At 47.8% G+C, this 23,432-nt stretch overlaps 1 protein-coding gene across 1 annotated transcript in view; it reads right to left on the bottom strand.

Moving 5' to 3' along the window:
• The window catches only part of LOC144755288 (uncharacterized), a 140,189-nt gene that overhangs the window by 76,270 nt on the left and 40,487 nt on the right, over window positions 1-23,432 (bottom strand). The window contains exons 4-6 of the mRNA XM_078644068.1: window positions 15,689-15,802; window positions 10,921-11,037; window positions 10,284-10,394 (exon numbers count right to left, since the gene is read on the bottom strand). Coding sequence (XP_078500194.1) covers window positions 10,284-10,394; window positions 10,921-11,037; window positions 15,689-15,802 — 342 coding nt within the window. The remainder of the gene's footprint in view (window positions 1-10,283; window positions 10,395-10,920; window positions 11,038-15,688; window positions 15,803-23,432) is intronic.

The following is a 23,432-nucleotide window of genomic DNA, read 5'->3' as shown; positions in this document are numbered from 1 at the left end:
GGTTTCAATGGTTAAAATAGCCCGAATTGTACATCCAAGACGACATGATAAAACTCCCATAAATTAAAACTGTGTTAATAACACACTGTCATATCCATAAAGCGATAAGTGCTTCAAATGATCGAATGAACCTGGATACAATTTCCTGCAATAACATTCACTTTATCCCGACCATAATTACAACTCAGGTAAACAGGAACCTCTCTGGCAACCTGAGCCATAAACTTCAGTCACCTGAACCAGACGTTCATCAAGAATGTAAATGTAAATGTAAATGTCATGGTACTTATAGAGCGCACTGTCACCAGGCGGTCACCTTGCGGTGTCGCCTATCCGGCTTTCTGGCGCTGATACTCATACCGCTGTGGAACCCCTCCTGGCTTTCCCTGTGAGGTGTCCACTCCTGGGCACCCCCTGGGTGAAGCCAGGCATCCTTAGCGCTGTTGGGGCCGGTGTGGAGGCTAAGCAAGCTATTGCCCAGAGTTGCAGCGTGGGGCCCATGATTAGAATAGGCACCGAGGCGAGAATTAACAGGTCCGAGGAAATTGAGCCCGAGACCCCGCCGAGGCGGGAATCGAACCCTGGTCCCTGGCCAGAACTCTGCATCAGGGTCTACCGCTCTAACCATTGAGCCACACTCCTCCACTTACAGCAAGAACAATTGATGTTGTGGTATTGGATTTTAATATCATCAGTGCAACCAGATAGTGTCTGGTTCCCAAGATACAACAAACAGGACAATTCCCCTTTCTGCGGAGAAAGTGGTATTCAGTACAGAAAAATAAGATATGTTCAACAGTCTCTAGGGCATGACCGCAGGCTGGGCATGCAGTTAGCTCTAATTCGGAGGCCCATGTATTAAACGACCTTCGGGGTAAACAACCTAGTCGAAATCTTACGTAGAGACTTTTCACCACAGGTGGTGTAATCAGATCAACAAAGGGCTCAAACTTAGGAAAAGGTTTAAAGCTTAAAAACGTGGTGGTTAGACGTCCCACAGTTCTGCTTGTGACATACCGTTCTTCCACAAATGCCAGTACTTAGCTTTCGCAATAGCCAAGTCTTTTTTACTAATGCACTCTGGGCAGTCCCAGAGGTGAATCAACCCCAGTGATCTACACCAAAATGTAACATGGAGTAGCCAGAGAATCCGTTTGGCACCACTTAAATGTAGAACTTCTTTCAGTGATTCACAGTTTTCTCCTAACTCTGGGGTGGTCCACAAATGCAGCGAGTAGATCAATGTTTTTTTTGCGGCCACATCTCCAATTCTCTTCAACCCTAGGTCAAAAAACAACGGAGTCAGGGAAATAGCTGGGACAGAGACAAGTGATCTGACAAATATGTTCTCACTCACCACTAATTTGTGCGTGTCAACTTGACCCAAAGCTCTGCACCATAAAGTACTGCATTTTGGGCCTTCATCCGATAGACTCCTAAAGAGGGGTTATCGACTGGAAAGAGACTGTTTATGGAATCATAGTATTGGTTAGGATTTGTGTCATAAGGTTAGGTAAATTTTCCCATGTTTGAGATCCTAGCCCAGGGTATCTGTTAAACTTTTTCCAAATAGTCAAACTCGGTCACCCTCTCAAGGGGTTTTCCTGCTATCTTCACTAGTCTTGTTTTGCCCTTGCTCTTACCAAACACCAATGAACTTGGTTTTCTCCTCATTTAATTCCAAGCCCTTGTTCTCCCAGAATGCCAAAAATGTGTCAATTAGCTTCTGGTGGCTCATTGGGGTCCTTGAAATAAGTCAGCAAACATTGATGATGGTATTGTTAGTGGAAGACTTGAGATTTGTCATCACTGAGAAAAAGTTGCTTCCCATGCCTTCTCAACATACTACGTTACTAGGAATAATCAAAAACTCAAAGGAAAAGATGCTGAAGATAGTGAAGATTTGACAGGAGCTGTGCAAAACACTATAAAGCGCTGCACTTCATTGAGGTAGATGGCCGGTCTTCGGGGTCTTCTATCATCCTAACTACAAGCTATATTCACAGGCCTGCTTCAGTACAGGGCTCTAAAGAAACTCAATATGTAACTTGGGTGGCGAAGTGAGCTAAAGAACGATGACGGATTCAACCCAGGTCTGTGACTGGGGGCGAGTGTCTGAAAAGTTTCAGCGCTCTGTCCATCATCTCCTTGTGTTTGCTTAGTAATAGATCTAAGCGGTACAAAAGGGGTGGTGATGGACGGAGCATCTGAACCAATCAAACACTCACACGCAGTCAACAGATCTGGGTTTAATCCATCACCGTTCTTTAGCCCACTCTGCCACGCTAGTTCAGACATGGCCATATGCAAATCAGTCTGACCCTGTGCCTCATGGGAACAGTCCAGCCCGAACTGCCAAGCCATGCCTTCCCTGGACCGGAAACAAGCTTCCTAGGACCGGTTTCTGGCATTTCAGCCGTCTTCAGCCAGGCTTGCTTGAATCCAGATGGCAAAGTGAGCAAGGGACTCACCTCTAAGCATACCCTGGCAACTTATGGCGAACAAAGCGGTACAAAAGGGGGTGGTGATGGACAGGGCATCTGAACCAATCAAACACTCACACGCAGTCAACAGATCTGGGTTTAATCTATCACCGTTCTTTAGCCCACTCTGCCACCCCAGTTCAGACATGGCCATATGCAAATCAGTCTGACCCTGTGCCTCAAGGGAACAGTCCAGCCTGAACTGCCAAGCCATGCCTTCCCTGGACCGGAAACAAGCTTCCTAGGACCGGTTTCTGGCATTTCAGCCGTCTTCAGCTAGGCTTGCTTGAATCCAGTGGCAAAGTGAGCAAGGGACTCACGTCTGAGCATACCTGCCAACTTATGGCGAACAAAGCGATACAAAAGGGGGTGGTGATGGACAGGGCATCCGAACCAATCAAACACTCACACCCAGTCAACAGATCTAGGTTTAATCCAACACCGTTCTTTAGTCCACTCTGCCACCCCAGTTCAGACATGGCCATATGCAAATCAGTCTGACCCTGTGCCTCATGGGAGCAGTCCAGCTCGAACTGCCAAGCAAATCAGGCTGGGGCACGAGATGTTGTGAGTACTATACAGGAGGAAAGTGGTCAGCTCAAGAACAACAGTTACATAAAAAGAGCTAGGAGCTAATAGCAAGTTCTTCCGATATACAATTTTGGACCAGGGAAACAATTCAATGTTGTGTCCTGCTGAAGATGGACATGGCAGTGCGGTATATCAATCACCTAGGAGGACTAAGCATGAAAAACATATCGGACCTGGCCAGGGATTTTTGGATCTTCTGTCTGGACAACAATGTGTCAGTCATGAGGGGCGTGGCCACCAGCATGTCTGAGTAGGACGCGCTTTCGCCGAGCTCCGGCTGAAAGCTTCATCCAACATCGATTCTGGCGCCCTGCAGGCCTGGAGAATACCTGTACGACACCTGGAATAGTGCCCTGAGCTGTGCTGCTGCGACGGAGGGTGAACACACAGTCGGAATCGAGCCATGCAGCCCGTTACCCGGACCGGCTCTGACCCGAGGGGAGAATCAAGATGGCGCTGCACGGGGTCTGAGGACCGAAAGCTTACCTCATTGCGCGAGATCCGAGGCGGTGTGACTACAGACGGAGGAGGAGGCCTGGGGCGGCTAACCCCAGAGTGCGCGACAGTCCCGAGGTGGACCGGAGCTGGTCCCCCCCATCCGTGGAGGCTTGAGTGAGGCTGGTGCTCCGTAGGGGGCCGAGGGAGGAAGGACCCTCCCCCACTACGGCTGAGGACTGAGGTGCTGGCTGCGGCTGGAGCCGTGGTGCCGCCGGGCGGTCCTCCGGACGCCCTGAGAGTGTTGTCATGTGCTGGGGCAGGCGCGTGTCCCCACGGAGCTCCGCGGACTGCCAGAGAGAACGGCACAGTAACTGGCGGATCGCGGGGGGCCCTCCGGACTTGCGGGGCTGCCGGAAGTAGAGAGGGAGCGTCACTGCGGCACAGGAAAATAGAGCCCCTGCCGTGATCGGCCACCCCCGCCCCTTGGACCCAGAGCGAGTGTACGTGGCTGAGACCGACTGGCAGGTGAGGAGCTGCGGGGGAGGAGGGGAGGGCCTGGACTAGGCAGATAGTGCGGGTGCGGAGCCCCCCTCCTCTCCATCCCCGGCCCGGCACACAGTGATTCGCGGAGGAGGCGGCAGCAGAGAAAGGGCTGGACGAGGAGCTGGAGCGGTGGGAACCCTCAGGTCGTCCCCCCCACCATATTGATCATCACGGAGGGGAAGTAGCGCTACTATTTCACGGGCGAGGTACCACTTGGAGACTGTAGCAGCCCATTGGTGTTGGGGACGGCCGCCTCGCTAATGTGGAGATCAGTGATAGACCCGGCATAAGAAGTGGACGCTCTGGAGAGTGACGCTGGCGGGGCAGCCCTGAGGGCGAGAAAACGGAGTGACCGCCTGGTAACTGTCCTTTCCTCTACCCCCGGTGCATCGTCTACGGGCATCGCCTGTGTCATGGGTAGGCTATTAGCCGCAGCATGGGACAGGACAGAGGCCCGAAACCACCGCGACAAGGACGGATGGACCAATATGGGAAGGTCTTTCCCCCTCCCCCCCGCAAGAGGAGCGCCCGGGCGCCAGATCCGACACAGATACCCTACGGCAGGCGATCCAGGCGTCCAGGACAGCGCTAAAGGGCCAGATCAGAGGGGTGGGGACGGAGGTAGCGCTATTGCAGCAGGACCTCAGAAACCTGGCTGGTAGGGTCACTGAGGCGGAGACGCAGCTGGGCGCGGCATGACCTCCAAAAGGGTATGTGAGAGCTCCAATCTGCACATAAGGACCTGCTATGGAGGGTGGGCGACGCGGAAAACAGGGCTCGCCGTAATAACCTCCGCTTTGTGGGCTTTAGAGAGGGAATCGAGGGGTCAAACATGCCGGACTTCCTATAAACGTGGCTGCAGTCTACCTTTCCAGCGGATACGTTCTCCTCTTGTTTTGTCATAGAAAGAGCCCATCGGGCTTTGCTGGCCTGTCCGCCCGCAGTGGTGCAGCCGCGGCCGGTGATAGCCCGCTTTCTGAACTTCCTAGATAGGGATATGTTGGGACAGTTTTGGTGTTTGTTTTTCTTTATGTTTGGTTGGCACACAGATCAGACACACTCTGGTAGGCACACATACCGCCCCGCCCGTGATGATGATGCACTTGACCACCGACGTGACATGGTCTCCGTAGATGCACATGGGACACCTGAGGGTGGATTGGTGACGAGCTCCTGCAGGGTACTCACTTGGAACGTGAATGGACTAGGGGACAAAATCAAAAGGGGGCTGGTAACGACACATATCAAGCGATTACGCCCTGACGTGGTCTTCCTCCAGGAGGCCCACTTAAAGGGAACGAAATGTGGTTTCTTGGCGAGAGGAGCTTACAAAGTACTGGCTCATGCTGGCTCATGCAGGATATACGGCAGGATCGCAGGGGGTTGCTATCCTGATTAAAAAATCCCCTCCCTTTACAGGGACCCGGACATGGACAGACCACCAAGCGACGTATGTAGGGGTGGCGGGAACGTGGAGGCGACAACGGGTTAGATTAGTCTAGGTCTATGCTCCCCGAAACTCCAAGCCAGGACACTGTCCGGGTTGAAGTCCTATTGGACACGCCTGACACGTTGCACATCATAGCTGGTGATTTTAATGGCGTTATGTCTACCCCATGGACCGGTCAGGGACTAGAGATGGTGTCTCCCCAACGACGCCCCTAGCAAAGACGGTGGGTACCCTAGGACTGCCAGATGTATGGAGATGGTTGCAGCCGGACACAGGGGCGCATTAAGTGCTCTCTAGATTGGACTACGTCTTCCTCCCCCGACATGCACTTGGGGCTGCAGAGGAAGCTGAATATCTGGCGAGGGGCATTTCGGATCACTTGCCGCTCCTGGCCCGGCTAGGTGGGAGGGCCCGACCCCCATGGCGGGGGCTGGAGATTATCGGCATGGGATTTGCATACTCCTGAGATACGGCAGGGTCTCAGGGCAGATACGACAGTATACTTCGCAGAAAACGTGGGCTCAGTACAGTCAGGAGTGACTGTCTGGGAAGCATGCAAGATAGTACTTCGAGATAGGGCCCAAAGTAGAATATCCTGGGTGAAACAGAAAGCCCAAGAGGAACTTAGTACCCTGGAAACCTAAATTGCAGACCTCGAGCGACGATACGTGACAGGTAGGGACCCACAGGTGTTTAGATGACAAACGGATACTCAACACCAGAATAAGGATTTGGTGACGAATGAGGCAAAAACGCAGGCACTTGTGACCCTGCACAGACTGTATGATGTTGGGGACAAGTCCGGAAAGCTCCTGGCGTGGCTGAGCCGTAGGGAGCGAGACGCCAGGTGGGTAGAAGGTGTGGTTGACAGACAGGGCCAGCTCCAGAGAGGGGACCCCCAGATAGTCCAGACGTTTGCTACCTACTTCCAGGAATTTTATAAGGCCAGGGAACTGGGTAGCCAAGATGAGATTGAGATTTACCTATCTAATATTCACACAAAGACTTTAGCAGAAGAGGACAAACAGACCCTGGAGGCTGATATTTCAGCCACAGAAATCAGAGAGGCGATAGCCAGACTCCAACAGGGAAAGGCCCCGGGGCCTAATGGAATCCCGGCGGAATTCTTTAAGAAAGGCACCGACCTGCTGACACCCCACCTCCTGGCGCTCTTCAGAGAGGCAGCGCAAGAGGGCATCCTCCCGCCTGACTTGAGAATGGCCACAATCGTGCATATTATAAGCAAGGCTGGCCCCCCGAGGACTGCGCGTCCTACAGACAAATCTCTCTCCTGAACATGGAGGCTAAGCACCTGGCAACGGTCTTTGCCCTTCGCCTGCGCCAGGTGATCTCAGGCCTTGTACACCAGGATCAGACGGGATTCCTGCCGGACAGGGCAACTAGGCAAAACCTACGGCGGACACATAATTGGCTCCTACAGGTGCAAAAGAGGGATGACCCACATATGTTTCTCTCTCTCGACGCTGAAAAAGCGTTCAACGCTGTTCATTGGCCCTTTCTACACACTTATTGGACGCAGATACTTGGGGAATTGAGCAGAGTGCTAGAGGTGACGCTTGAAGTGGACCCCAAATTTGTGTTATTGGGAATATCCACCGAAGTGGATCTGAGTCACCCACACCTGATCTTTGCGTTGCTGGCCCTGGTGGCGGCAAAACGGGACCTGGCGCGAGCATGGGGAGCGCCATCGCCCCCCCCAAATGGGAGACTGGAGGAGGGGGGTGGATATGTACATGGTGGCTGAAAGGGTGACCTATAAGGCTAGGGGTTGCCCTAGAAAGTTTAGTAAAGTTTGGGGCAAATGGAGGAAGTATCATGGCCTTGATGGGGGTCTGGGACCCAGCTAACGTATCACAACTCCCGCTGATTGAGACCCTACTTCTCATTACTAGGCGGTGGGCCAGGGGACCGGATGCTATGTGGACCTCTGAGGGGGTGCTGGAGTCTGGTGCAGCTGTGTACTATGGGCGGCGGATGGCTATTCTAGATACACCGTGTATGATGTTAGCACTATGGATGGTGGGTGGGGGGATGCCTGCAAGTATGGAGTATTAACTGTGACTTACCTACTGTGTTTGTGTTGATTCTAAATGCAAATAATTTTATTTTTTTAAAAACCAATGTGTCAGTAATGGCAAAATATCTTCCCTGAAAAGCCAACAGTGTAGCGGACTAGTGCTCAAGGAATTGGCAAGACATGAGCCTGTGTACATTGGATCCAGCCATATTCTCCGCGATAGACCACATACTGGGTCCCTTCACCATAGAATATTTTGCGTCGCAATTGGTTCGCCAAATAAAATGGTACTTCAACCGGACACCGAACCCAAAACCAGCAGTGACGACCACCTTCCTACTGGATTGGATTCAGGAGCAGGGTTATGCCTTTCCTTAGTTTTAATGACCATTCAGTTGTCTGCATGTGGAGGTAGGAGACAGCCCTAGCGCTATTCACTCCGATGTTGAGATTGCAGGTTTTGTTCCCAGTTTGGATGGAACTTTCTTGTGATTTTCGGCATAATCAAATACCATGGCCCCAATTACCATGGAGGTCGGTCAGACCGCCACCCGCTTTACGGCAGTCAGGAGACCGTCCAATAAGCATGCAGTGATCTGACCGATGTATTTCGATGCAGCTCCGGGGCTGGCGGTCGTAAAGGTGTCGAAACGATAGCGGGGTATGCTACGGCCATGGTAATGGACCGCAGCAAATGCTGCAGCAGTGAAACACCTCCTTTATGTCCATGCACTGTGTGCCATGCACCATGTCATGCATGCCACATGATGCATGAAGGTAAGTGGGGGCCCTACATGTGGCCCCAGTGCCACTTTTCAGTGGCCTATGACAAGAGGGGGCCCCGTTTGGTGCCCCCAATATCCCTTCCGGACAACATTGTTGTGATCCCGCCATGAAAAGGCTGTCAGAAAGGGATATCTAAATCCCGACGTCAGTGCCTGCCTTGGCACTGCCACCATTGTTAGATGCTGCTGATGCGACTGCCGCTCATTGGATCAATGATCCTGGCAGAGGAGTCGGTCTTTTGTCTGATCGAATAGGGTTCGACCACCAGCACTGTAATGCAATGGTCGGACCGATGAGCAGTCGGAGGTCGGACAGCCACTGGCGACCTGCCCGTGTGCGGTCCAACCGCCATCGAAATGAGGCACTATATATCAGTACTGACAAGATAGATACGTAAGTGTCTGCAAAAGGGTGCTGATCCGGAAGGTTTGATGTTGTCCATGGAACGATCAGGTAAAATTGCAATGTTATTAGGTTTGGTTTCATGTCAAAGGATATCTAATGTCCGAGCTTTAGACAACTCAGGTAGAGTATTTACCTCTGGCAGGGTAACCCTTCCATATTTCCCGGAGGACGAAATCCAGCTCCAGAATGGTTTCATACCTTTGATAAAACGCCCATATTGTGTGTGGTAAAGTGCTGCAAGGCCTATGAAATCATGACAGAGGTGTTTGCCACCTGGAGAACGCCAACTGCTTATTTCTATTAGAAAGCCCTTTAAGGCGGTATCTTCTCCAACCATATTCAGGTGGGTTTGTTGGACAATGCAGACAACTGGCATAGATATCTCAATGTTTGGTGCACACTCAAATCATGGGGGCCATGACTTCCAAAGCCTTCTCAGTAGGGGTGAGACTTGAAGACATAATTAATGGCATAAACTAGGACACAGACTCTATGTACGAGAGATTTTATTTTAAGCCATTCCTAAAAATGCTATCATTGGTAGTGGATAAGCTTTGAACTATATATTGAGCGAATGATTTAGGTAATTGACTATCAGTGCTGTATTATTTAACAGTGTAGGAATTATGTCCCAATTTTTGATAACCATCCCATCTGCAAAATGAGTTTGGTATACTATGCTATTTAATTCTAAGAACTGTCCATTCAGGTATGCCCTTAGCCATTTCTTTGACCAACAGGAGAGGACAAGCAAGCAATGACAAGAAGGGCGCTGAGCTATTTTTCATTTACCACGTGTTGTGCTGCATCGATTGGTCAGCTAAGGTTACTGCTTGGGTGGGTGGCAGCAGCACAACCTGTTCACCCACATTGTGCTACTTACAGTTTTGATGACTGTTCCAAAGAGCAGGTGTTTGGGTTGTGTGCCAAAGTGTGCATTGGAAGACCTCCATGTTGTGGGGTTCTGTACTCCTAGGGATTGATTCATATGCTCATTTGCAACTGTGTTCCTGTTGAATAGAAGCTTGACCGATAATGTTTAGTTGTATTAGACTGGCCAGGTAATGACTGCAAGTGTGAAGCACTATTATTGGGCCTTGGTTTTCTTCAATGCCTTATGAAGCACAGCTGGCAATGCTGAAGTTATTGTAGGCATGCTAATATTCTTGAGCTCTCCAAGCCAGGAGCTGAAATCCATATTTTTTCCCAGGGGGTCTGCCTCAAATCAAACAATAAGAACACGTCTAAACTCGGATAACTTCTTCCTGTGCTCTGTTATTATCTGCTCCTGGACAGGTGACAGCTAGACACATTTTGTCTGAAGACAAACCAGTACAGACATATAGAGGTAATGCTAATTTGCTATACGGGGTAATTTGCACTAGGGGAGTTCAGAACACTAATGCGGTTATTGATCACTCCAGATATGATTAGTAACAGGGGCATAGAGGGAAACTTGGGTTCAGCTTACTCGCCTACTTTCAAACCCAAGCCCATAGAGGGCGAGTGACTTCCTGTTATGTTAATCACAAAGGCATTGTTTACTCACTTGTGGTTTGGGCGAGGCTGCCTCTTCTCTCCGAGTCAGGCTGGTTTAAACAATATATCTCTTGATCTTCTTTAATGCTGAATGAAAGAACTGACTTGATATCCTCATGTCCTGTTATGAAAATATATAAAATATCGGATCCTCAGAAATGTTTCTGTTCTGCAACAATTCATATGAAGGCATCCATATAAAAAATTAAGCATAGGTATGATGACGACAGAGAATCAGGAAGCTGCATGCATTGTTACCCTTACATCTCAGTATGTGTTCCTTCCCTAGGTGTGTGGACAAAAAGGATACAATAATATGCTAAATATCCTAGTCGGCCATGGCGCCCGCTGCAGTGAACAGTACAATGCAGGAGCTGCAGGCATGAATCACAGTGGTTCATCTCATTCTATCAACTCTCCAGTGTCTATTCACCGACATGAAAAATAGGGAAGCTAAATAAGTTATTTACAGTTAAAGAAAAGAATAAAAATGTGTTTCTGCTGGCATTGGTAATAAGTATTGTTATTAGCATTTTAACCACTGACTTGCCTCCTTGCACTAGAATAATAAGTGCTCCAAATTTTTGAGTAATCTGCCCTCAGTGTGCATTGCAGAAATGCAGACCCTATGGTCCTCTGTATCTTACCAAAGCTAGGACAAGGGCTGATGTTCTGTGCTTCTTCCGCAACATAAGGATTCACCAAGCTGAACTCCAACTCTTGTTCCATCTTCAAGCTATTGCCAGGATTCTGTACTTGATATCCTAGACAGTACACAAAAAATGAGTTTACAGTCACATTTCCATGTAACATGACAAACTTGTGTCTCTCTAAGGATGAGTGGACGGGAGCTGGGGGAGCTGAGGGTCCATGAAGGGGCTACAACTGGCTTAGAGTGCGCCTGTTAAGTATTTGTCTTTTATGGTTCATCCTTCACCTTGGGTCCTTTCCTTACCCCTGCCCTTAGTTGGGAGTTCTAGAAGCCTTCGAATAGAGGAAGTCACCAACAGACAGCTCCCTGTGGGTTTGACAAAAAGTCAATCATCTATGAACTTGCGGTGTCCTCCGGTGCTAAGGCTTGGAGTGCCTCTCCAGTTAAACAACAATAACAATCGCAAAATGTAGGTGGTCAATAAACCATAGACTTCCTTTTCGGTGATTACAAAGTGTCCCCCAGTTGGAAGAGCAGCCACACAAAATGCCCTTCAAATCCAGGGAACACCAAAAAAGGTCACTGTTAAGTCCCTGTGAACGAAATCAAGGAACACACGAAGAGTCTTGCACATTGAATCCAATATCTGTTCCTCAATTATCCATATTTCTGTACATCATAGAGCTAACGTGTTTCATCTAGCACAATCACCTAGACTTTTTCATGGCTTAGTAATCAAGATTCTCACACAACTTGTCAATCTCACCAATGTAACCACAATCGTAACGGAACTAAAAGGATTAAGGTCTCCCTTTAAAGGGTAGTCATATATAGTTAAAACAATGTTAAACCAGCCATAGTGGTGGCCGAAATCCAAGGTAAGACCAAGCTATTGGTTACAGCATCTTTTTACCGACTTTGACAAAGTTCTGGTTCTTCAGCAGAGGTAGCTCTAATACAGGCACTCGGCCTGGTACCTACATATAGATAAACCATATTATTGGTCTCAGACCCTTTTTTCTTAACAGGCAGATATCCTGACACCTAAGATCAGACATCAATTCAACAGGAAAGTAATTGCGGCAAAAAAGGAACATTTTCAAGATGTTATGGCAGACAACATGCAATGGGCTTGGAAATGAGAACTGGACATGTATATAAAGTGGACACTCAAGAGGAATAATGTCAATCGAATTGACCACCCTGCAAGACCTTTAGACTCATTTAAGATATGGTTATTGTCATTGCATAATTTGCCCTTGGAGAGGAAAAGAGAAACCCACAGATATCAAAGGTAGGGTGGGAGTACGTAACATCTTGAGCTAGAAGGACATACATGAATGCAAGGATGAATGTTGTTGGCAAACGTGAATGTATATAGGGTCTGATATGTCTAAATATGACCGCTGGGCCTGAATCCTGGTCTAATGGACTGGCCTAGGTTCAAGAGGTCCTTTTCCCTGCCTGCATCGGCATATACACACTGTGCCTGAGTGATGCACCAAGAAGGACCACAGGTGTGTAGCCTAACGAAGATAAGAGTACATTTCAAATTATAGGAATTAACCCACTTTGCAATGGACCGCACTCTTGATGATTACCTTATCAATGTACATTTACACAATCAATTTCTAAAATATATCACCAAACCTAATTAAGCGCATTTCTTTTGTTACAATTAACAATTTCATTCATTACTCGGTATGAATGTATTTTCACTCACTTTCTGGACATATATGGGCAATGAATAGTGTTGATCATTTTGATTTAATTTTGCTTCACTTAAAATGTCTCACAACAAGATACTTGATATAAACATATACCTTTTGTATGGTTAGCTTATCTTCACTGAATAAATCCAAAGGAATCCCTCTTATCAATAAATTTGCAGCTTACGTTTCAGGGAATATCGAGTAAACCCCGTTTTCCTTTCTATTGCAGGGAATGAGATTGGTTAAGTGCCTGCTTGTGACTGACAATGCCAATCAGATCAAGAAAATTCTGATGAAAATATTTTTGGGGGAGAAGCCACCATTTGGAAATGACTTGCAGTGCAGGACTCCAAGATAGGTGGGTACATAAGTTTGGCCACAGAAGATATTTAGTCCTTTAAGATGAATGTGTGCACGAGCATTGTTAACCCCAGTTAGTGTAAATGTATGGTGTTTTGCTAGGCTAGAAAGATGGCTGTGGCACATTTGAGAAGCCACATAGGTTTATTCAACCCTGTACCAGCGACATGGACATGCTGCATTCTCTGTGTCAAGGTGTCTGCTTGATTTAGGAAAAGAAAATGACTGACAAGCAGCGGTGTAAGTCTTCCTTGACCTGCCATGTTCCTGTGCCCAACGACCAGATGGACACATTCTAGTAAATAGGTTACTGAACATGTACTTTATATACAAATGATTACTATGCTTGGTGCTAAAGTGTTTGCCTGAACTGGTAGGGTGAGTGATTAGAAGGGTGTTTTGTCTTTGGCTATGTGAGAAGCGTTTCCATGTCATGTGTGATGATCACTGAGGTGCAGTTATAGTGTTATTGAACACAGCGCTTAGTTGTGTGATGTTATGGATGAGGAAGTGTAAGAGGTAAAAGTGCAGGTTATGATTAGCAGCATTCTGATAGGTTTGTAGGTCCCTTTATGGTACTATTTATGTTCATAGTCCACTATGATGTTTAATGAAAGGGTAATCTATTGCGAGATTTATGGTCCACAATATTGATAGGTGTGAGTGGGAGATGGTCAATGATCTGCCAGAATGGACTTCATTACAGTCATCGGTTATCTGATTGTTATTATAAGATGTCAAAAAAGAGTGATGGTATATAATTAGTTGCGACCAGCAGTGGTGGACTATATTATTGTTCTCTGGGACCCCGCAGTGTGTAACAGATCTCTTCACCCATTCCATACTTGTCCGGTTGGTGATAAGTGGTTAGTTCGTGTGTAACTGGTAAAGGTACTGGAAGATAGACATGTAGCAATTCTGTCTTATGTAAGTATAGGAAGGCCATCTGGTATAAGTAAATTACTACACAGCTTACCCTAAATCAAAATCAACTGTAGGACTGCAGAGTGTTAAAGTAATAGAACCAGAAGATGATAGGTAGCCCGGAGTGACTGATCTCACTACCAGAATGCATAAGACAAATAAGAGACTGGGATTCCTTACAGGATGCCGCCAAAATGCACATATTTGTCCCTCGGTCTCTCATGTCCTGGTCAACAGGTACAGGAAAGCTAGCCATCTCCTGTACAGGTCACTACTGATCACTAGAAATCCTGTTAGTGCCTCATGGGAGGGTCGGTTACATTAAGCTAAGGGGTGGGGCAGGGGCCTGCCTGCATCTGAAGCGTTCATAAGAACATACAATCCAGTCAAAATAAAATTAACTCCATAAAAAAAAAAACTATAAATTCCTTTAAGCCATTTAAGTTCCCCTGTATGTTTCAAGTATACTTGCAAAAAAAGAAACAAAACTGTAAGGTAATGACTTACCCTAACTCAATACTAAATGTATAATAGGCTGACTCACACACAAGCCTAGATTTTTTTAAATTAAACTCACAATGCGTAGAGAAACACCAACCAACTTGGAACTTAATAAAGCACATGTATCAATCAAAAATGCTATGAACAGTTTATTGGCAACAAATGATAGACGGAATGTACCATTTTCCACGTATGGGATGGAAGTGCTAGCCCTGAAGCAAGACTATAAATTGCAAGCAGGTAGACTAATTAGAAAATCTTTTGGGATACCCTCCACTTTTGGCAGTGAAGCTTTACACTTGGAAAACAGGGTGGACTTTTTTCTAGATTTAGTATGAAAAGCTGTGCTTAAAAGGCCTTGCATCTCTAACCTAACAAGCCCAGAAGCAACATTAATACCATTATAACCTGCTTTATGCTTCAAGGACTTACTTTTCCTTTAACATGATATAAAATTATATTAAGAAAACATGCTCCCTGAAGTTTTGTATAAATACATGGAGAGTGTGGGTATAGCACACTATCTGCTATTGATTGCAAGCCCCATACTGAAGAGATATCACATCTTTAGTTTAAGTTGCTTTAGTTTAATTTTTAAAATACAGGTTTGTAGGGAATCATCCATTTTTGATTGTTATGGTAAGAAAAGAATATCAAAATAACTATTTTTTTAATTATTATTATGAACTGTAGCATTGCAAAGAAACCTCTAAGTACTTAACAAAGTTGTTTAATACAATTAGAACAGTTACAAGGGCTACTGAATATCTTTTCATGCTACAATAGATTGCGGTGTCCTATGTTAGAATGTTCTAAGGACATATTTGTACATTGGAGTGCAAAATACACTCGCTACTAGAAGCCCCAAAAGAAGCAGTAAATAAAAAGATAAAGGACAATATCAAAAGCAACCGGACTTATGAAAAAAGCCTGCACTCACACCTAGATATTCATGCTGCAGTTAAAAATATGTGAATTCGAAAACTTAAACAATTTTTGGCAAGCTGGGTATCTCAAAAAACAAATATGATAAAATACAAAACGTGAATCAAACTCATCTGGCTCACATACACTATTCAAGCAATTCTTTGCAGAATGGCCAGAGTTTAAACTTTGAGTACTAAAAATTTGGAAATCATATTCCTTCCTTGTGACTTGCAGATGTCTCAACGGTGACACAATTAAATATTATGGAGCTGAATTCCTACTTCACATTATATTTTACTGGATCAAGATACCAAAAGTGCTTCATGAGTTCTTTCTGACCTGTCATGGTTTCACCAAGGCTTTCTATTTGATCTGTCTTCGAAGTATATTTTGTACACTGATTTGAATTCCTTGATTCGCCAAATAATACATCAGTCTCAGCAGTCTTAGTTCCTGTTAAATAAAGACAACATTTATCATTTACACTTTAACGAAAAATTACTTATATACATAAAGACAACTTTATATGGGTACCTTGATATTTCAAGGGCATTACACTAACAAATAAAAAGGTATGCAAGGAACGCCTAAATGTGTTCCGAGATGTAATTATTAACTAAGTCTTATAGGTTCAGGAATAGAACCTAAAAGCAAGACATACCTGGGATGGGGAACATCATAACATCTATCAGGTGTAATATAATGAGCAAAAGAAAGCAAACTAACATTATTGGCTCGGAAATGCTTTAACCAAGTATTTTTATGGACACCATGTGGGTGAGTGTATGTTTGTGCGCCATGTGAATGTGTGTAATCTGTCTTTGCCCAGGCAACTTTGTCCAATCAGGAGCCTGACAGGGAGGAGCCAGTTGTGCCCGCCAGGTCATTAAGTGCCTGCTGTGGCGCGGCGCAGTGTTTGCAAACAAGCTAAGTGCACCTTACCTGACGCTTCTCTGTTGAGCTCTGCTCGCACTGTTTTTTACCTTTGTGCTCTGATCTTTCGTGTTTGTGTGTATCTTAAAAACTGCTGCCGGGCTTACTTTCGTCCCGCCTGACGTCACGCCCAGGCATAGGGCTGATTGGTGGTAGGCACCCAATTAGGAGCTTGACAGGGAGGAGCCAATTGTGCTCCTCGGTCATTAAATGCCTGCCATGGCGCAGATGCGCCGATGGCGCACCAAAGGCAAGCCCGTCTGCGCCTGTCCGTAGCCTAGACGACGCCAGACATGCAGCTGGTCTCACCCTTATAAAATGTTTGTATGCAGGGGACAACCTAGCAGCTATTAGAACTAGGATTAGTCCATGCGCACATCTGTTAGGTGTCCCTCTAGAGGGTCCCTTGTTTTGCACACACCGCGGTTTTAGCTCTCTAACAGCTGCAATTTCTTACCCCCTCTCCTGCCCACCATCAAGCTCCTTAGTTTAAACTGAAGATCGCTTGTTAAACCCTTCGCCGAAGTGATTGACCTAATTCAGGATGAGCCTCCTGATATCCTCTTCCTTACGGAGACATGGCTGATTGCAAACACAGTGGCAGAGCCAAGATTGACCCTGCCTATGGGGTACACTATTACGTCATTGAACAGAGGGGCAGGGGTGGTGGCATTGCTATTATTTTTTAAACTGGCTATACCTGCACCCTGACTAAGGAGGTCATTGTGGACTGTGAATGTGCACTTTTTTAAATTTCCTTTAACGCTAACTTCACTTTATCAGGGCTCCTGATTTATCACCCCCCAGGGTCCTACAAAGATTTCAGGGAAGCCCTAATTCCGGCATCTGGTCTACTAGCTGCCAGGTCGGCTAATTTTGGCATTATTGGGGACCTTAATCTGCACTTAGAAGCAAGTCAGACAGTGAGATTGGCAACTTCCTTGCAGACCTGGCCGCTTTCAAACTAACACAGCGCGTCCCCAACAGCACACATACAGCAGGGCATCTGCTATACCCTGTTTTCTCCAATTGACCTGCCCTCGCAGTTAGCCTGCCCCTCCCTATGAACTGAATTGACCACCATTTGGTATTTATGACATTACAGGGAGTAGGTACTCCGCAAGATGTCCCACGGAAACCCATCTTAAAAAGCCCCTAGCATAAGCTGGATGCCAACCTCGGACTCAAGCAACTGGTGACCACCCCCACCCACTACGCCGGACACACACTCGACCCGATCTTCTCTTCCAGCAAGGACATCGCCTTCAGCCACGCCACGGGACTCCACTGGACGGACCACAGCTGCGTCCACTTCAGCTTCAGAAGGACCACGCTCCACCATCACCAGCAACAGGCTCCCCGCAGAAGCTGGAACAAGATCACTACAGACCAGCTCACTACTTCCCTGAGCAAGAACCCTCCCACCAGCACAACCAACCCCAGCCAAGCAGCCACCAACCTCACGAAATGGATCAGCGACTGCGCAGACGACCTCGCCCCGCTGAAGACCCCGCCGAGCAGACCCGGCAGCAAGAAAGCCCCATGGTTTAACGACGAACTCAAGAGCTCCAAGAATAACTGCAGAGCACTTGAGAAAACCTGGCGCAGAGACCCAACACCGGACAACATGACTGCCCTCAAGCTCGCCACCCGAAAACACCACCAGCTGATCCACGCCACCAAGAAAACCGCATTCAAGGAACGACTGGACAACAACGCACACAACAGCAAGGAACTCTTCAACATCGTGAAAGAGCTCTCCAACCCCAACGCCAGAAACAACGACATCACCCCTTCGCAAGACCTCTGCAACTCCCTCGCCTCCTACTTCCACAACAAGATCGCGGACATACACAACAGCTTCAGCACTCAACCGACGCACGCCACGACCGAACCACCGCCCCCCACCACCACCCTCCGCGCCTGGACCCCGATCAGCACCGAAGACACCATCCGCACGATGAACTCCATCCACTCCGGATCCCCGACAGACCCCTGCCCTCACCATGTCTTCAACAAGGCCGACGCTGTCATCGCACCCCACCTGCGGGACATCATCAACACCTCCTTCGACATCGCCACCTTCCCGGAGAGCTGGAAGCACGCCGAACTCAGCGCTCTACTCAAGAAACCATCAGCAGACCCAACCGACCTCAAGAACTACCGCCCCATCTCGCTGCTCCCGTTTCCGGCAAAAGTCATCGAGAAGACCGTCAACAAGCAACTGGCCGCCTTCCTCGAGACGAACGGCTCCCTCGACCTCTCGCAGTCTGGCTTCCGGGCCAACAACAGCACCGAGACCGCCCTGATCGCAGCTACCGATGACATCCGAGCCCTGCTTGACAACGGAGAAACAGCGGCCCTCATCCTCCTGGACCTCTCCGCGGCCTTCGACACTGTCTGCCACCGTACCCTAGTACAGCGCCTCAGCAACGTCGGAATCCAGGAGAAGGCACTGGAGTGGATCACCTCCTTCCTCGCCGGAAGGACACAGAGAGTCCGCCTCCCCCCGTTCAGATCGGAGGCCACCGAAGTAATCTGCGGCGTTCCTCAAGGCTCCTTGCTCAGCCCAACACTCTTCAACGTATACATGAGCCCCCTCGCAGCCATCGCACGCCAGCACAACCTGAACATCTTCTCCTATGCCGACGACACCCAGCTGATCCTCTCCCTCACTAACGACCCCGCCAGAGCCAACCTGCACGAAGGGATGACAGACGTAGCCACATGGATGTCGAACAGCCGCCTGAAACTGAACTCGGACAAGACGGAAGTCCTCATCCTGGGATCCTCACCCTCCGCCTGGGACGACTCCTGGTGGCCCCCCGCCCTGGGCAGCGCACCCAAACCAACAGACCACGCACGCAACCTGGGCTTCATCCTGGACTCCTCCCTCTCCATGACCAGACAAGTCAACGCCGTCTCCTCGTCCTGCTTCAACATCCTGCGCATGCTACGTAAGATCTTCCGATGGATCCCCACCGAGACCAGGAAGACGGTCACCCAGGCCCTCGTCACCAGCCGTCTGGACTATGGCAACTGCCTCTACGCCGGAACCACCGCCAAACTCCAGAAGAGACTCCAGCGGGTTCCAGAACACCTCAGCACGACTCATCCTGGACATCCCCCGCCGCAGCCACATCTCCGGACACCTGAGAGACCTGCACTGGCTCCCGGTCATCAAGAGAATCACCTTCCGGCTCCTCACCCACGCACACAAAGCCCTACACAACCAAGGACCAGGATACCTCAACAGCCGCCTCAACTTCTACGCTCCCAAACGCCAGCTTCGATCGACCAGCCACGCCCTCGCAGCCGTCCCCCGCATCCGAAGAGCCACCACAGGAGGAAGGTCCTTCTCCTACCTGGCCGCCAAGACTTGGAACTCCCTTCCTACCCACCTCCGCCTGAGCCAGGACCACCTCGCCTTCAGGAAGCAGCTCAAGACCTGGCTGTTCGAGCAGTAGCGGACCCCCTCCCCCCAGCGCCTTGAGACCCTCCGGGTGAGTAGTGCGCTATATAAATGCATTGATTGATTGATGCTGACCGCTTCACAACATCCTCCTCAGTCAATCACCTAGCCTCCCAGACAACCCTGAAAGGGCTGATAGCATCCAGTCTGAGTGGCTCAGACTTTCTCTGGACTCCCTTATCCCCGCAAAGCTGTCCCGAAGTCGCAGATCCCAGTCTAGCCCATGGTTCAACGATAATCTGGCCCAGGCCAGGAAAATCTGCAAAGCCCTGGAACGGTCAAGGAGATGTCAGTATGATCCTGCCTTGAAATTACAATATAGGGAAGCCATCAAAAAGTTCCACAAATCCATCCAGAAAGAAAGAGCCAATTATTTTGCAGATGAAATTAGAAATAGCAGTACTCCTGCAAGATGTATCTTCACCTTACTTAAGGATCCTAAATCCTCAGGGCAACCAAACTCATCTCCCCTTTCCTCTAACCAGCAATGTGAGGCTTTAGCCGCATTCTTCATTAAGAAGGTTGAAGACCTTTATAAAACCTTTCCCCACACTTCAATTAGAATAGGCCCCCAATCCAGCGCCGCCCCTTTTCCCTCCGTTTTTCCTGCGCTTTCCCAGGAAGCAATGCTTCCCTATTTGTAACAAATTTGAATCTGGCTCACCAGCTGATCCCCTCAAGCCAGATCAGTTTCAGAAATTCCTACCTCATCTCCTTCCTCCCTTCTACGATCTAATAAATCTGTCTATGTCCTCTGTTATAGTCCTCACTGCCTGGAACACGCCAAGGTGATTCCTTTACTTAAAAAGCATACTCTGGAGGTTTCTAAGCCGGTGAACTACAGCACTAGCTCTATTCTACCTCTGGTATCTAAGGCCACTGAAGCCTATATTAACTCCATTCTCACCACTTTCATAGAAGCCAACCATCTGTTAGATTCTTCCCAAAATGGCTTCCATCCTCGACACAGCACTGAAACTGCCCTTTTGGCCGTTGCGGAACATCCACGGGGCTCGCTAGATGAAGGACCGGCCTCCGCATTGATCCTTCTGGATCTAAGCACTGTTTTTGACACAGTGTCCCATCAGATTCTTTTGAGGCCCTTGGAGGATATTGGCATTGGTTGCTCGGCCCTGGACTGGCTCTCCTCCTTCTATCTGAGAGATCATTCTAAGTGATCAACCCCCTCTTCTGCTCTCAGACACACACTGTACGCGAAGAGGTTCCTCAGGGCTCTGCTCTTAGCCCGACTCTATTCAATATTTATATCCAACCCCTGGCTGCAGTTGCCAAGGAGTGGGGCCTAACTGTGGTCTCCTGCGCTGATGACACACAGCTAGCGGTCGCATTATCTGAAATTCTGTTGGTCGTAAAAAAAAGACCATCTACGGAGTGAGCGCTGGTGGCCGCCAGCCCTTGGTCTCCCGCCTGCTTCCAAACATACAGTCAAAAACCTGGGTGTTTGGGTTGACTCTGCTCTGACCTTTCAGGCTCAAACAAAGGCGATAGCTGGAGTCTACTTCGGCCTTCTGTGCAGTCTTAAACCTCCACTGGGCTTTTTCAATGCTAACACCCATCAGGTTATTATACAGGCCACTGCACTATCCAGGCTGGATTACGCCAGCTCTCTATATCTAGGGGCTAACAGAGCTGAGATACACCGCCTACAAAGGGCACAAAAAGCTGCAGGCTGGATGCTCCTCGGCCTGCCGAGAACCTGCTCTATTTCTAATGGCCTTAGCAGACTACACAATCTCCCAGTGGAGAAACACATCAACTTCAAAGCCCTCTGTATCTCCCATAGAATTCTGAATGCCCTACATACCCACCCGATCTCAATCTGGTCTACGGGTTATACTCCTGTTGTCTATCCCTACATACCCACCTGCCAGTTGCGCTCTACTGGTCAGCACCTGGCGGCTGTTCCTCTGGCAAAGAGAGCAAGAGCAGGAGGGCGTTCTTTCCACCTTCTTGCCCCTAAACTCTGGAATTACCTCCCTGTGAGCATCAGAAGCATCAAAGATCATGTGTCATTTCGAGAAACAAATAAAACTTATCTCTTTCCCAAGTAATCTGCTTCCCTCTCATTCACTCTCTCTGCCCTTCTGTTTGTTTGGAATCAGCGCTGGGGCAGCTATGCGCTTTATAAAAGTAATAAGATAACATGTCAATCAACTAAAAACTACCAGATGCAGGCCACTGAGTGTGTAAAAACATTATACAGGCTTTTCTAAAGCTCAGTAGATCAGGTATTATTTTAATCATTTCTGGGAGTGAATTCAACATGTGTTGTCCCAGTGCTCGGAGTTTACACTCTCCCTGTGGAGTCTAACTCTGGGGACTGCTCAGAACATCTAACCTTGATACCTTAGTACTCAGCCTGGTATGTATGCAGATATTTTATCTAGCATATAGCACAGGTGAGTCTACCCCTGACATATGAACAAGAGATAAGCCAATTTAAACCACATATGTTGTGACACTGGAAGGCACTTGAATGCATTAAGCCAGCAGTAACACTGTCACATTTCCCAAGGTTAAGTAAAATGCTAGCAAACATGTTTTGAATCAATTGCCGTCTGGCCATCCAAAACTTAGGTAGTTCCTCCCCAAATTCAAATTGTACATGATAAAGTTAAAATAAATATTCCGCTTAATAAGTATGAAAAAACACATTTTTGAGAAGAAAAGCTGAACTGAACTATGAGAGCCCTCAGGGAGTGTACAGAGAATGCATCTCCACAAAAGCGTAGGCCTCCCACAGCTTTACGGTACAGTTAATAAACTTGGAGTGGTGTACCACTGGCCACAGAATTTAGTCTCTTTCTCGTGAATGTGGGGAGTTTGGTTTTGAAGCTTCACTACCTTCACTATTCAAAATATGAGAGTGGTGTGTGTGCGGAAGGTATCCTGGCCTGGGTGACGTCCAGCTTGAATTTTGCTTGGGGTGGGTTGTTTAGTGTGTTAATGTCTCGCTATGAATGGTATCTGCACATGTGTGTTTCTAACCTAAATAACATTTGGTGTTGTTGAGCCCACAGGAAGACCAGAGGACTGTCATTTCGGTCTTCTTGTTTAGCTTTTAGGGCGAACGTTCATCATCAGCGAGTTTTAGGTAATGTTGATTGCCTCAAGAACACAGTGAGTTGTGTGAAGTTAACTCGGGGATAGTGAGGAGGATTTGTTTCACTTGGTCTTGTTGGAACTTATAATGAGCTTGCGCATCTTTTCATTGATTTGGGTTGGCTCATATGTTGAGGAGTATTGTGTGAGGTGTGAAATGGGATATCACAGTATCAGATCAGCCAATGGATACTGGAAGATTGCTGTTAATTGAAGGGTAGGATAGAAATAATAGCACATTGCCTGCTGCCTTTGGGGTGGTACAGGCTGGCAGGAGAGAGTTCCCGGGAAACTAGGAGATACACGGAAAGGCATCCTTTATCGATTTGACGGAGGACTCACCTAAGAGCCTGTGGTCCTTAGTAAGATGGTGATGACAATGGAGGCAGCAGCAGTAAAATCATAGAATCTGCCTGTGAAGTGTGGGTCTCGGGGACCTGTAAATGAAGATGGAAGCCATGGGATATGATGTGTGAGCTATAAACATATGCAGAGGGATTTGAAAGTTCATGTCTTTGGAGTGGTGATAGTTGTACAGTGTGTGAGAAATGTTTT

The sequence above is a fragment of the Lissotriton helveticus genome, chromosome 5_1, assembly GCF_964261635.1.
Source record: "Lissotriton helveticus chromosome 5_1, aLisHel1.1, whole genome shotgun sequence".
Taxonomy (NCBI): Eukaryota; Metazoa; Chordata; class Amphibia; order Caudata; family Salamandridae; genus Lissotriton; species Lissotriton helveticus.
The sequence above is the reverse complement of the archived record's forward strand: the minus strand, read 5'-3'. Positions and strand labels throughout refer to the sequence as shown.